This window comes from Onychomys torridus, unplaced genomic scaffold, assembly GCF_903995425.1.
Source record: "Onychomys torridus unplaced genomic scaffold, mOncTor1.1, whole genome shotgun sequence".
In the NCBI taxonomy this organism is placed as follows: Eukaryota; Metazoa; Chordata; class Mammalia; order Rodentia; family Cricetidae; genus Onychomys; species Onychomys torridus.
The window spans coordinates 1,108,755-1,122,563 of record NW_023413825.1 but is presented as its reverse complement, the minus strand read 5'-3'; the positions used below and the strand labels follow the sequence as shown (position 1 = coordinate 1,122,563).

Genomic DNA, 13,809 nt, shown 5'->3' with positions numbered 1-13,809 from the left:
TAATATAAGTGCCAAGATAAGATTTTAGAAAAACTTGTTAAAACAGATAATAGAAATATTCAGACTGAGAAAGAGAAAATTAAAGGTGAACCAATCTCAGCATTGCATTATACAGTTACAGAGGAACAGCCTAAGGCTTTCAAATAGCCAACCTTGATCTATCCAATAACCTTACAGGAACTGCCAAATGCTCAAGGCTGTGTAAAAGCTGACTGGACTCCTGTTCAAATGGCAGATTTGAGGAGATTCAAAGAAACTATAGTGTCATATGGTATGCATTCTCCATTTGTGAAGCAGATGTTAAATTCATGGTCAACTTATAATAGAATTATCCCTCACAACTGGAGAGATTTAGTTACAGCTGTCCTAGAATGTTACAATGGAGAACTGGTGGAAAGATGAGGCTAAGACCATTGAACAACAATGTAAGGCTAGATGTTTTGAAGTTTCCCAAGATCAACTTTTTGGAGAAGGTGATTATTCTGATATAGAAAGACAATCATTATATGATAACTACACCCTAATTTTATGCCAAAATGGCAGCCTTGAATGCTTGAGAGAAAGTTTAAGAAGTAGAAAAGAAAATTGAGTCATTTACAAAAGTTATACAGGGCCCAAAAGAAACCTTCATTGATTTCTTACAAGGGCTGTCTTCAGCAGTCAACAGAATGATACCAAATTCAGAAGCTAGGCAGATGATTGAATCTCTAGCTTTTGGAAATGTTAATAAATATTGCAAAAAGATAATTAGGCTATTAGAGGCAAGATCAGTACACTTGAATAAATGGATCCAAGATACAATTAATATTGAATCTCATGAGCATGATAACAGGCACTTGGAGAGGGGATTTCCAGAGGTTTGAAGAAAAATAGTAATGTCACATGTTTCAATTGTAGTAAACAAGGTCACCTAAAAAGTGACTGTAAATAGGGCATTCCTAGAAACAATGTTTTTTCAAGGAACAATGGCAATAGAACACCCCTCCCTTCTGGATTATGCAGAAAGGTGTGGCAAAGGCAGAGATTGAATTAACAAATGCTGATCAACAAGAGACAGACAAAGTAATCCTTTGCCTTTGCCATCAGGCTGTGTAACACATGTTTTTAATCCCAGGAAGTAATGTGCCAGGACACAGAAAGATATATCAGGTGTGAGGAAACAGGAACTCACTCTTTTTAGACTGAGGATTTTGTAGAGGTAAGAACTAGTGGTTGGCTGTTTTTCTTCTCTGGTCTTTCAGCTTTCACCATAATATCTGTCTCTGGATTTTTTTTAATTAAAAGACCATCTAAGATTCAAACAACATTGATTCAATTACCATGTCCCACTGGATTCTTGGATAGACCCAACTCTCCTATTTTCTGACTTCCGTAACTGTACAGTAGGATTTTCCCTTGCACAGAGCAAGAAAATGAGAAAGGGGGCTGGGAAAATGGCTCAGTGGTTAAGAACCACCCAGACACTCACACTGAAGCTAAGGGATGAACACACCTGCTTAGAACATAGGCCCGGCATTCCATGAAATGCAATGGGACCAAGATTCCTCTCTGTTCCCTGGACTCAATTTTTAAAAGAATTTTACATAATGTTCATGAGTATTTTGCCTGCATGTGTGTCTGTGCACCATCTGTATGCAATGCATGCAGAGTCCAGTAGAGGCATTGGGTTCTCTAGAATTGGAATTAAATATTATGGTGAGCTACCATGTCCTCTTGAAACCATGTCCTCTAAAGGAGCATCCAGTGTTCTTAACCAAGAAGCCTTCCTTCCATCCAGCTCCTAACCTTACTTTCAATCTGCTGGTACCCTCCCCATACTGCTTAACTCACTACAGAATGACTGTTGCACAATGCAGCTGAAGGTGAGAGTAGTCTATTAGTTCATTTCCTTTTAGTTTTTTGTGATAGGCTTTTTTGTGTGTATCCCTCAATGTCCTGGGCCTCACTCTGTAAACCAGGGTGGCCTTGAATTCGGTGATCCAGCTTCCTCTGCCTCCTGAGTGTTGTTATTGAAGGCATGTGCTGCTATGGTCTGAAATACTTTTTGTCATTAATCTTCCAGAGAATAGCAGTGAAAGCAAAAAAGTAAAAAATTTTATTTTTTATGAGTATAAAGAGAGTGTTACTGATGAAAAGGGACAACTGGATAACATTTATGCATAGGTACAGGTTTAATAGCCATCCATAAAAGCTTACTGGGGCATGCACATAGTGGCAGAGAAACAATGTGCACCAATGGAATTTTTCCATTTCCAACAACAGCTTGATGAACACATGATATTTTTTTAATTTTTATTTTATTTTAGTTTAGTTTTAGCCCACATTAGTGTTTAAACAGTTAGTACAGGCACATCCACTCAAGATCAACTGTAATGTGAATCTTTCATCTGAATTCACCCTGCTGAGAGCAGGATGTGTGGTGACATAACTTATTCAAAGAACCAGAACAAGCCCAGATTGTGTGGCTATCACCATAAATGTAGCCCTAAGAAAAAATCTTGGAACTCAGGGAGATTCTATACGCGGGAACTATGGACTCTTATTAGAAGGTAGACCCACCACCAGGACGTCCTGGCTCAAGGTCATGGTCTAGAATACTGACTCTAGGTGAGCTGGCGAGTGTGGGCAGGCTTGGAATCTGACCCATTAGAGCTAACAGAGAAGACTAATTTTACAGCTGTCTGAATCTCCTGACTCATGGAACCAACCAGTGTTGCCATGAGAACCACAGTTAGGCTAGGTCACCTGCGCATGTTCTTCTGAGTCTCAGCTGCACAGGTGCCCAGGCACTTAGCCAACTTTTCTGATGAGCTTATGAGACTTTATTTTTATTTATTTATTTATTTATTTATTTATTTATTTATTTATTATTTATTTATTTATTTTTGCCCCTCCCTGAGCTTATGAGACTTTAAAGGAATGTCCTGATCCCCAAGGGAATGGACAGAGAACATATGTTCTCCTGATGTCTGCATGTCCTCAGGGATTAAGTCTAGTGAACTCTCTCCTGTAGGTAAGTAGTAACCGACATTGCTGATGTGGGCAGCTGTCCTGTCCCAATGTCAGGTCCTTGGTCATATTTAGCTTACCTTTTTGCTATGACAACATTCATTTACTATACGTGTTGTCACTGGAATATGGAGACACAGAAAACACAGTGGTCAAATTAGGTTCACACAAGTCATGGATGGAAGATGTGAAGAATAATGTATCTGTCTACAAATACGTATAGAGTGTTTCTACCCTGGAGGATTTCTGTGATGTCTGTGGATCTGGAGGAGCTGTTTTTCAGAGATGTTAATCTTTGTCACCAACAGCTGGAGGGGATGTCTGGTCCAGGAAATGTAAACAAATGGACAGCTAGATTTGACTCCAGAACTAAATCACCTGCCTCTGGAGAATTTCTGCATAATTTCATGTCTCCTCATTCCACCTACTAGACACAAAATGATGTGTTTTCTTGTATGCTCATGTCTCTACCCCTGGAAAGTAAAGGACAAGGATTAAATTTGTCCCTTCCAGTAGATAGTGTATCTGGCAGTAGGACTTTCATTCTTCAAATCTGAAGAAATGCAGAGTTAACAGCCCAAGAGGTCAGAGCAGTAGCTAAGAGCTGAGACTTACAAACCACCTTCTTACACTTTGCTTTTGCTGCCGTCCTTCCCCTGAGAAAGAGACCTACTTCCTATGTTTCTGTCTTTTTATTGACTTTCTGTTCTGGCTTCTCATTGGTTGTAAACCCAGGCACATGACCTCCTCGTCATTGCCTGTCTATACAGACCTCCAGGTCTCTATGGTTGGTATTGAAATTAAAGGCATTGTGTCTCCAAACTGGCTATGTCCTTGAACACACAGACTCTGCGTGCCACATGATCAGACTAAGGGTGTGCACCACCACCGCCCAGCTTCTGCTATGGCTTGCTATTAGCTCTGACCCCCAGACAACTTTATTTATTAACATACAAATAAAATCACATTTCAGCACAAATGAAATATCACCATAACATTGTATAGGGAAGACTTGTGTATTTGAATTAATGTAATTTGTACTAAAAAGCAAACCTCGTCATCACCTTCTACACAAAGAGAAAATAGTATTAGACAGCAGTGATTGGCCAGAAAGTACATGTGCCAACCTCTACATTAGTGACTTCTTCTTTTTAAAACCTGACAGGATTTCTCTGTGTAACCCCAGCTGTCCTGAAACATGCTCCTAGACCAGGCTGGCCTGGATCTAAGAGATCCACCTGCATCTGCCTCACTGGTGTTGAGATTAAAGGTATTCACAACCATACCTAGCTGTGTCCTCTCTTTTTAATCTCAAGATAAATATCCCAGGACTTTCCTCTGAAATTTCCTGAGCACAAGGCTCCTTCTGAGAATGCCCTTCCTCTGGATTCATACTACTTCCAACTTTAGTCCAGGGCTTCCAGGACAAAATTTGAACCCTGTCTAGACCCATCCTGCAGTAGATGGAATTAGGAGTCCTGAAGAGCACAGTGGTCAGGATGACAGGCTCTGCATCCCACCTGTGCTGAACATACCAGAGAAGTTGACATTTGGCTTCTTGACCATGCTTGCTGTAGCCCTGGACATGACATTGCAGTTCTCCCAGTGATCTCCAGGGGGAGATAGCAGGTTATGTGCTCAATGCTCCAAAAATTGTTTCCCAAGCCATGTCCTAGCAGGCCGTTTTCCATCATTGTTCCTACTAACCTTGTGATACCTCCCTAGATTCTTCTCTGACCCACTGGCTCCTTCCTTTGTCTGAGAACACCTTTCTACATGAGGACTGTAAAGGTCTCCTCCATCCTGGCATCTCTCATAGTGGAAGACAAGATTACCATGAGGGAATCATCAATGAAAGGGCAAAAGTGATCCAGGAAGATAAAAGAGGACATATGCACCACAAATACAGAATTCTAGAATGTTGCCTTGAAAACATCCGTAGAAAGATGGATCCCACAGTTCTTTCAAGGACACACAGGTCATTTCTTCCCCAACACTGAGCATATGAAACTCCTCATACAACTGCTCCTGGGCTTCCTTCCTGGATCGTTAATTTGACTGGTGATATCAGTGATAACAAATTGATCTTCATTCCTAGTTATCATTCAGCTGATTTCTTTCCAGCCCTCAGAGACACTTAAGTTACCTTCCTTCAGAGATCCAGTAAATATCACCTTCTCAGAGCATTGAGAACACAGGGTAGATTGGATATTCAACTGTGTCTCTGTATTACCAGGAAATATAGGCATGATGGAGGCTCCTTCTTTGGTTCAGACAGACCCAAGGCAAGGACACAACAGATATCAGACCTGGGATGAGCCATTGTTCTCTGAGGGCATGGGGATGCTTATCAGCCTTGTTGCTCAATGTGTTGCTTGGAAGAGAAACATAAAAGGCAGTTGAGAGGGATGTGGGGCAGCACTGTGAGTAGAAGGGATTGAGCAATTCCTTGGACTCAAACCCCATTACTCACAGTCCATTGGATTCTAGACTGGCTGAGAAAAATCTCAGCCCAGAAGGAGAAGAACAACAGAATCTGAGTTTTGTGTTGGAGCTGAGGCTCTTCTCCTCAGAAGAAGGACAGCAGATGAGATTGATGAAGTCCTCTGTGCTTCTCTTCAATGGGTGTACTCCCTGGCAGGGGCTGATCATAGGTAAGGGCACTCACTCTCTGACTGTGTGGGGATGTGAAGGCAGAGGCAAGGTGGAGTTTCCTAAAGGGGACAGAATCTTGAGAGCAGACTCAAGGCTTCTGTTTGCAATTATGGTGCAGAAGGTACAGTGAGGGACAGAGGCTCAGCCGCCTGAAGCTCTCAGAGGACAGCAGGTGATGATGGTAAGGGAAAAGGCTCAAACACTCCATAGTCACAGTGAGTTACATTGACTGCAATGTTCTGAAGACAGCTGTTCCAAACCATGACAGCATGACCCTCCAAATAGAAATCAAACATGAGAGGGCTAGTGAGATGTCTCAGTGTGTGAAGTTATGGCATCCTGAAACCATGTTTCAAAAAAACCACCACAACCAAAACCAAAAACCAAAAAACAAACAAAAAGCCCTGGTTCTAGAGGATCTGATATCAGTATATCTGAAATATGAGCCATGGGTTGACTAGAATCACAAAGGGAACAGATAAAAAAATCAGAAAGTGAGAACTCTCCAGAGGCAGAGTTCAGAGAGGCATAGCTCCTCACACCAAATACTCTGTGAGGAGGATATGGGACATTGATTGAGGAACAATGCAGATACCTCAGCAGAAAATACTTAAGAGAGTTAGTGACACACTGAGACACTCTGAGACAATAGATGTCATGTTGATTATGTCTGTAAAGGATGTTGGTTCCACCCCCTACTGACACACCAAAGCTGAGTGCTGATCATACCTGTTTAATATTGGTGGTTTTTCTCAATTTTCTTCTAGCCTCCCTTTTAACCTTCTGGCTCCCATCCACCACTGCCACTGTAAACACTGAATCAATGCCACTCCTTGTGGCTGAAGGAGAAAACGTCCTTTTCCCTGTCCAAGATCTTCCAGAGAATATTATAGCCTTAGCCTGGTTCAAAGGACTAACCAAGATGACACAAGGAATTGCCTTGTATGCTCTGCACAGCAATTTAAGTTGTCCAGGTTCTGCGCACAGCGGTAGAGAGACAATATATCGCAATGGATCCCTGCTGCTGGAAAAGGTCACCCAGAAGGACACAGGATTTTATACCCTACGAACCTTTAATAGACACAGAAAAATCATGTCCACAGCATCCATTTACCTCCATGTGCATGGTAAGTGATCCATTGTGAACTCTGTGAGCTGGGTGAGGTTCATTTCACCAGACATATGAGAGGGAGGTCTGTGCCTTCCTTCCCTAGGTGTTGTTCTCCCATATTGGGTTTGAATATTTAGTGCAGGACACACATGGTGTGGAATAATGGCAATAGATCAGCATCCTTCATTTGACTTCACCTTGCACATATGTAGATGCATGGTGGGTAACTGAGCCAAGGATATCTGCTTCTGTCTAGACTCCAGGGGTTCCTACTAGGAATGTTTCCATGAGAAAGACCTCAAGGGAATCAGCACTGTGCATCATTGAGGAAAATATGGGATCCTCAGAGAGATATGAGCACCAGGCTGCCCTGTCTCCAGACTTTGTCTCAGACTCAGCTCCTGGTGTCCATGAAAAACATTTTATACATGTTGGAGTTTCACATTCTGATGGCAGGGAACAGTGCTCTCTAGTAGTCACATGCTTGTGATGTGTGGAACCAGGCAGTGTGCTGTCATGAGAGTCTTGGTTGGGATGAGTCCCTTGGCCATCTTCTTCAGAGAGTCAGGAGGAGAGCATAGCTCAATAGTTATCTAGACCATCAACTAACTGTTCTTTTGGGCATATGGTATTTCACATGATGGTCATTGACCCCAAGGAGAGAGACTGAGGACACAGGTTCTCCTGACAAGTGCTTGTTCTCTGGGTCCACCTTGGGGAAATATCTCCTGCAGGCAAATGGCTACAGGCTATGCTGATCTGACAGTTTCCCAGACACAAACTGCAGTTCCCTTGATCACCAGTGATGTTACTGGGACACACAATGAACTGGCAGAAAAGTATTTGCCTGAACCAGGAACTCACCTAGTAGCCTGGTTCCACTCCTGTTTTTACAGACCTGGAAATCATGGTCACAGCATTCTCAGACCTACTGACTGCTTAATGTGTCTGCTACATTGCCAGGAGATCATGTTGTTTCAAACTTTATGTGTTTCTTTTGTGAAATACACAGTATCCAAGTGGAATCAACTGGATAGAGGTCCAAGGCTTCTCGGGCAGAGCATGGAACACATGGCCAAACCCATTACACAGCTCAGCAAACAGAGGAAGCAGGAACATGTTCCTGAAAATATTATACAGGATGAAGGAGCTCACAGGCTTTTCCTAGGAATCAGGTCACCTCCTCCCACACATCCCACCCAATATGTGAGACTCCTGTCACATCCTGGACCTTTGACCTCAGTCAGAACCCTGTCTGATGGTGACTCCAGTGACAATAGATTTGTTCTTTTCCCCCACATCACTCAGCTGGTCCCTTTGGATCCTCACAGGCAGTTTTGTCACCTTCCTGCTGGGAGCAAATTCTGTGTTTCCAGAGAATACTGAGAGCTCAGATGGTTTTTTTTAATCACACAGTTGTGCAGATTTTCCATTTTTGATGCTGACAAACCTAGGTCAAAACGTAGCAGAGTGCAGTTCCAGGGTCAGCTGTTATTATCTTGTGTCACAGGGATAAGCATTTCATTTGACACTCACTCTTTTTTCTAGATGACAGAAACATAAAGGCAGAATTGGAAAGGAACTTGGGGCAGTACTGAAACTGGAGGGGCAGAGCAGTGCTTTGAACACAGACCCACCCTCAGCCCATGGGACTCTGGGAGGTGCTCCTTACTTGTGAAGAGGCTCAGCTCAGATGGGGGAAGGACAGCAGAGCTTGGGAGCTCAGCTAGAGCAGAAATTCCTGAGAGGGAAGACAGATCAGCTACTGAGACAATTCAGGCCCTTCTGCACTCCTCCACAAAGGGTGCACCACATGTCAGGGGCTTCTTCTCACAGATGGGGAGACCAGGAGTTGAATATGTGAGGAGAGGACTGACATACACTCTGGAATCTACTGAGTGTCACAAGGATATGAGAGGAGTCTTAGTGTTTGTAGGGGAGAAAATACAGAGTGGAAATGAGGCTTGTTATTAGGATACTGCCATTGAATATTGAATATTAAACAGTAAGGGTGGGGGAGACACTGTTCTTTCAAGATGTTATTAAGCATGACCACAATATTCTGAAGACTGATGCTCTCAGCTTGAGAGCCCAAATAAAAATCAAGCTTGAGTGGATCAGTGACATGGTACAGTGGATATAGGCATTTGCTTCACTGTCTAGCAAGCTGAGACCAATGAACAGAAGTCCTCTAATCTCCACTGAAGTGCTATGTTCTGGGCTCCCCCCACCACACACACTAGACTAGCCTTTACGCTACTCACACCCAAGTATGATATGTAAACAAGTGTAAAAAAATCAAAGCAAATGGAATGATTCAATATTGTATCCCTAAACCTATGAGTTTCTTAAATAAATCCATGGACTTACAGGGTTCTGAGAAATCATTCATTCATTCAGTCAGTCTTCACAAGTATCAGAGTCTTTTCTAGGCATCATTTAAAAAATACAAGACAACTCATGGTTCTTATGATGTCTCAGTTTGAGTGGACTTGAAGTAAAAAAAGATAGAAGATAAATCCAGGTGTTGGCTGCAACCTCAAGAGGAACAGAAAAATGATGAAGTCAGAGATTGAAGACACAGGGTCTGTAAGGGAAAACATCAGGCAGGCATCACTCCATCACCAATCTACTGCAAATGTGAGCAGGGATCTGATGGCAGTAAGCAGAGGCCATGTTCACAACTGAAGAGAGAGCTACATAGTGGAAATGACAAGTGTGGGGACACTGAGAACATAAAGGTCATTTTCAGACCCCCACCAAGTAGGACAGGAAGACACTCATCCGTAAACCAGGGCTGAGGAATGGACACAGCTGCTCAGGACACAGGGCCTCATGTTAGTCAAATACAAATGTCACAATTTAGATGGATCTCTCTCTTCCCTTTTAGCTTTCCTTTGGAAGTGTGGGCACCTTGCTACCTCTTCCCAGCCCACTATTGAATCAGTGCCTCCCAGTGTTGCTGAAGGGGGAAGTGTTCTTCTACTTGTTCATAATCCACCAGAGAATATTCTAGGCTTCCTCTGGTTCAAAGGAATGACTGAGTTCAAGAATCTTGTGGCTGCCCGATTTATGCTAAACAGGAAATCAACTGTGTGGGGGCCTTCATACAGCGGAAGACAGGTGTTGCACAGTGATGGATCCTTGCTGATACATGGTGTAACTCAGAAGGATTCTGGAACCTATACCCTAAGAATTCATAGAACAGATACGGGAAATGAAGAAACACAAGGGCAACTCCACGTGTACAGTAAGTGACTCTCAGTGACTGTTCAGTGCTGGGTGGGGCTTAGACACACAGGGCTGTCATGGCTGGCCTGGCCTCCCTTCCCTCTTCCCTGTGTCCCTATGCAAGTTTGAACACTTAATAAAGGGCACACTGGTAGAGATAAATGGCCATAGATCATCTTCCATCAGACTTCACTTGCTTCAGGGAAGACCTTGATGGAAAGTAACTCAGCCTAAGATATCAGAGTCAGCCCAGGCTCTTGGGACTCTAGCACAGGGAGCCCTGAATCCTGTCATCTTTCCAAGGCTGTAAAGTGACCCACAGGAGTGTATTTTTCTAGTGCTCTACTCTTACAAAGCTGATAGGGAACAATGGTTTTAAAACATCCATGTCAAACTTGGGTATTTTTTAGCTCCAAATTGAGAGTGTCATAAACAAAATTGAGGAACTGGTACAGAGACCATGGAGGAGTCCTTCCTGTTGGTTGCTCTTCATACTTGTTCAACCAGCTCTCTTACATCACCCAGGACTCTGAGCTTCGGGCTTGAACAGCCTACAAAGGTCTCAATCCTTTTGCATGAATTACCAATTTAAAAAATGTACTAGCGTTTTGCCTACTGGCCAGTCTGGCAGTGGTGTTTTCAACTGAGGTCTTGTCTGGCAAAATGACTGCAACTTGCATCAAGTTGATATAAAACCAGCCAGCCTAGTACCCAAACCTTTTAAAGATCCAAGCTTGCCTTGAAGATCAAACTGCTCCCAGCCCCCAGAAAGCCCTAGACCTGACAAAGCAGCGTATACATCTGTTAGGTGGGTCAGGGATTGAGTGTTACTTCAAAAGAAACTGAAGGAAAAAAAACCTACACACACACACACACTTGCACCTCTAGGCTGAGTAATGAATCCATCTGCTCAGGATGGAGATCATCATCTTTTCACCAAGCACAATGATCCCCATGTGATGGCTTTTTTCTCTTTTCCTTCTCAGCTTCCCTTTCTGTGTTCTGTAACCTTCTCACTTCCTCCCCACTCATGATCCAACTGGTGCCTCAGTATCCTGCTGAAGGGGAGAGCGTTCTTCTCCAAGTTCATAATCTTCCAGAAGATCTGATATACTTTTCCTGGTACAAATCAAAGTATAGCACCCTGGTTCTTAAAATTGTAGAATACAGTGGTGACATGAATTCCATCTTGTGGTGGCCTTCACATGGAAGAAGATGGATGGTGTATGACAATGGATCCCTGATGCTCCAGGATGTCACCGAGAAAGATGCAGGACTGTACACACTAGAAGTTTTAAACAAAGATTTCAATATTGAAAAAGCATTTGTAGAATTTTATGTAAAGAGTAAGTGACTCTCTATGGTCTGTAACTGCTTTATACACTGAAATATCAGGATTGGGCTGTGCCTGCTCTCCCCTCCACTATATTGTGTCTCCCCAATGGGGTAGGGGCCTTTACTGCAGAATGCACACTGGGTAGACAAACTAACAGATCAGACACCCTCACCTGTCTTTACCTGCACAGAGGAGGATCTGTGCTGGGTAAACTCAGCCCCAAGGTGTCAGCCACAGCCCAGACACCTGGAGCTCTCACTAGGCACATGCCCTCAGAAAGACTCTATGGGAATCAGGCAGTCCCTGGCTGATGAAGCCATGGGGTCCTTACAGAGAACACCAGGAATCTTTGACTCCCATGCTTTGCCCCTGGCTGGACTCAAGGTGACACTGGGGAGATTTTTGTAACTCTTTGTTTAGATTTCCTGTGAGAGTTGAGAGGGAGCAAGGCTTTACTGACTGTCCATGTCATAGGACTGTCATATGGAGTGTAGAACCAGCTATGTACTGTCATGACAGCTGCAGTTAGGTAGGTCACCTCTGCATCTCCTTCACCTGAGGCCCAGTAGACAGGTGTCTGGGCCATTATGCTATAGTTCTGATGGGCTTGAGACTTCACAGGAAGGCCAAGACAAGAAGGGAAGAAACAGAAGAGGCAGATACTCCAGATTCCTCCTTCACCTCAGGGGCCAGCCTCGGGAATTCTCTTCTGCATGTGAATAATAACAGATGCTGCTGATGGGAGCAGCTCCCCATCCCAAGGTCAGAACATTGCTTGTAACTAAGCTTAACTCATGTGCACAACAATGATCATGCACTGTGTCAGGGAACTTGAGACACAGGAAACAGTGCCTGAATTAGGGTCACACAGTCCCTGGGTGGCAGATCCAAAGTATAAGGTATTTCTATAGTCATGGTTCCAAATTCTCCCTGCTGGAAAGTTTATAAAGTACAAACTAAAGGTGGCCTGGTTGAACTCTTTGGACTTCTGTCATTTGGTACCCTCTTCTGTTTCTTCACAGAATATGTGACACAACCCTTTGTGAGAATCACTGATACCACGGTCAGAGGAGGTAGATCTGTGATCTTCACGTGCATTTCACCAGACAATGATATCTCTATTCGTTGGATCTTCAATAACCAGAATCTGCAGCTCACAGAGAGGATGACTCTTTCCCCAACAAAGTGTGCACTCAAAATAGATCCTGTCGGGAATGAGGATGCTGGAGAGTATCAGTGTGAGGTCTCCAACAGATTCAGTTTGAAGATCAGTCTCCCAGTCTGGTGGCCACGATGAGTGAGTGAGTTCTCTTCTCATCCCACAGCAGAATGGGGGCCTTTACTTATCAATGGAGTATAAAATGGAGAAAAGTTTTGTGGTGGAAATGATTAGTTAGCTACTCAGCTACAGCCAGAATGGAGACTCATGCCTATAATCCAGAGATACATGTGCGTACAAAGGAAGGCCAGGATTTAAAGTGAGGTTATTGTAAAAGGAAAATAAAGACATTAGTATGATAAGCAAAAGTAAAAGGCATTAAGAGCTTCACATAAGGGCAGATCATACTGTTTTCATCCTGAGAGTGGCATTCACAGTGGGACCTTGCACGAGTGTTTCCTGTTAATATGTATTTCTTTCCTTTTTAATTCTCTTCTCATTTATTACATCCTGACCACAGTTTCCCCTACCCCCACTCCTCCCTTAACCCCACTTCTTCTCTACTGTAGATCCACTTCTCTTCAGTTTCCTCTCAAAAAATGAGCAGGTCTTCCAGGGACATCTATAGAACATGGCATGGCAAGTTACATTAGGCTTGCTACTAACACTCATATCTGAGCTCAGAAGACAACCAAGTAGGAAGGAAAGGGTCCAAAGGGCAGGCTAAAGAGTCAGAGATGTACCCACTTCCACTATTAGGAGTTCCACAAGACTACCCACCTACATTACCATAACTTATATGCTGAGGCCCTAGGTCAAACTCATGCAGGGTCTGTGATTATCAGTTCAGACTCTGTGATCCTCTACAAGTCCTGTTTACTTGTTTCTGTGTTCCATGTTTTCATGGTGTCCTTGTCACCTTTAGTTCCTTCAATCCAGCATTCCCCTATTCTCTGAGGTTCTTCTGGTGTTGCCAAGTGTTTGGCTGTATGTTTCTGCATTTGTTCCCATATGTTGCTGGATGATGCTTCTTTATTGACCATTAGGCTGGACACTGATCTACTAGTATAAAATAATATTATTAGTAATCATTTCATTGAAATGTTTTTCTGGTCATGTTTGGTTTGTTCTTGAATTTCTGGGCTGGCCAGCCTCTGGTTCCTGGCTATCTAGGCAGTATCAAGGTCTGGGCTCCCTCTCATGGCATGGGCTTTAATTTGGAGGAGTCATTGACTGGCCACTACCACAAGTTCTGTTCCACCATCACACCAGTACATATTTCATGAAGGACAGATTGTAGGTCGAATG

The 13,809-nt window shown here is 43.3% G+C and overlaps 1 protein-coding gene across 1 annotated transcript; it reads left to right on the top strand.

Moving 5' to 3' along the window:
• Window positions 1–5,605: 5,605 nt before the first annotated feature.
• Window positions 5,606–12,639, top strand: LOC118576502 (pregnancy-specific glycoprotein 22-like). Its single transcript, XM_036176751.1, has 5 exons — window positions 5,606–5,663; window positions 6,432–6,791; window positions 9,666–10,025; window positions 11,005–11,352; window positions 12,365–12,639. The coding sequence occupies exons 1-5, from the start codon at window positions 5,606–5,608 to the stop codon at window positions 12,637–12,639; spliced, it is 1,401 nt and encodes a 466-aa protein (XP_036032644.1).
• The last annotated feature ends 1,170 nt before the right edge of the window (window positions 12,640–13,809 follow it).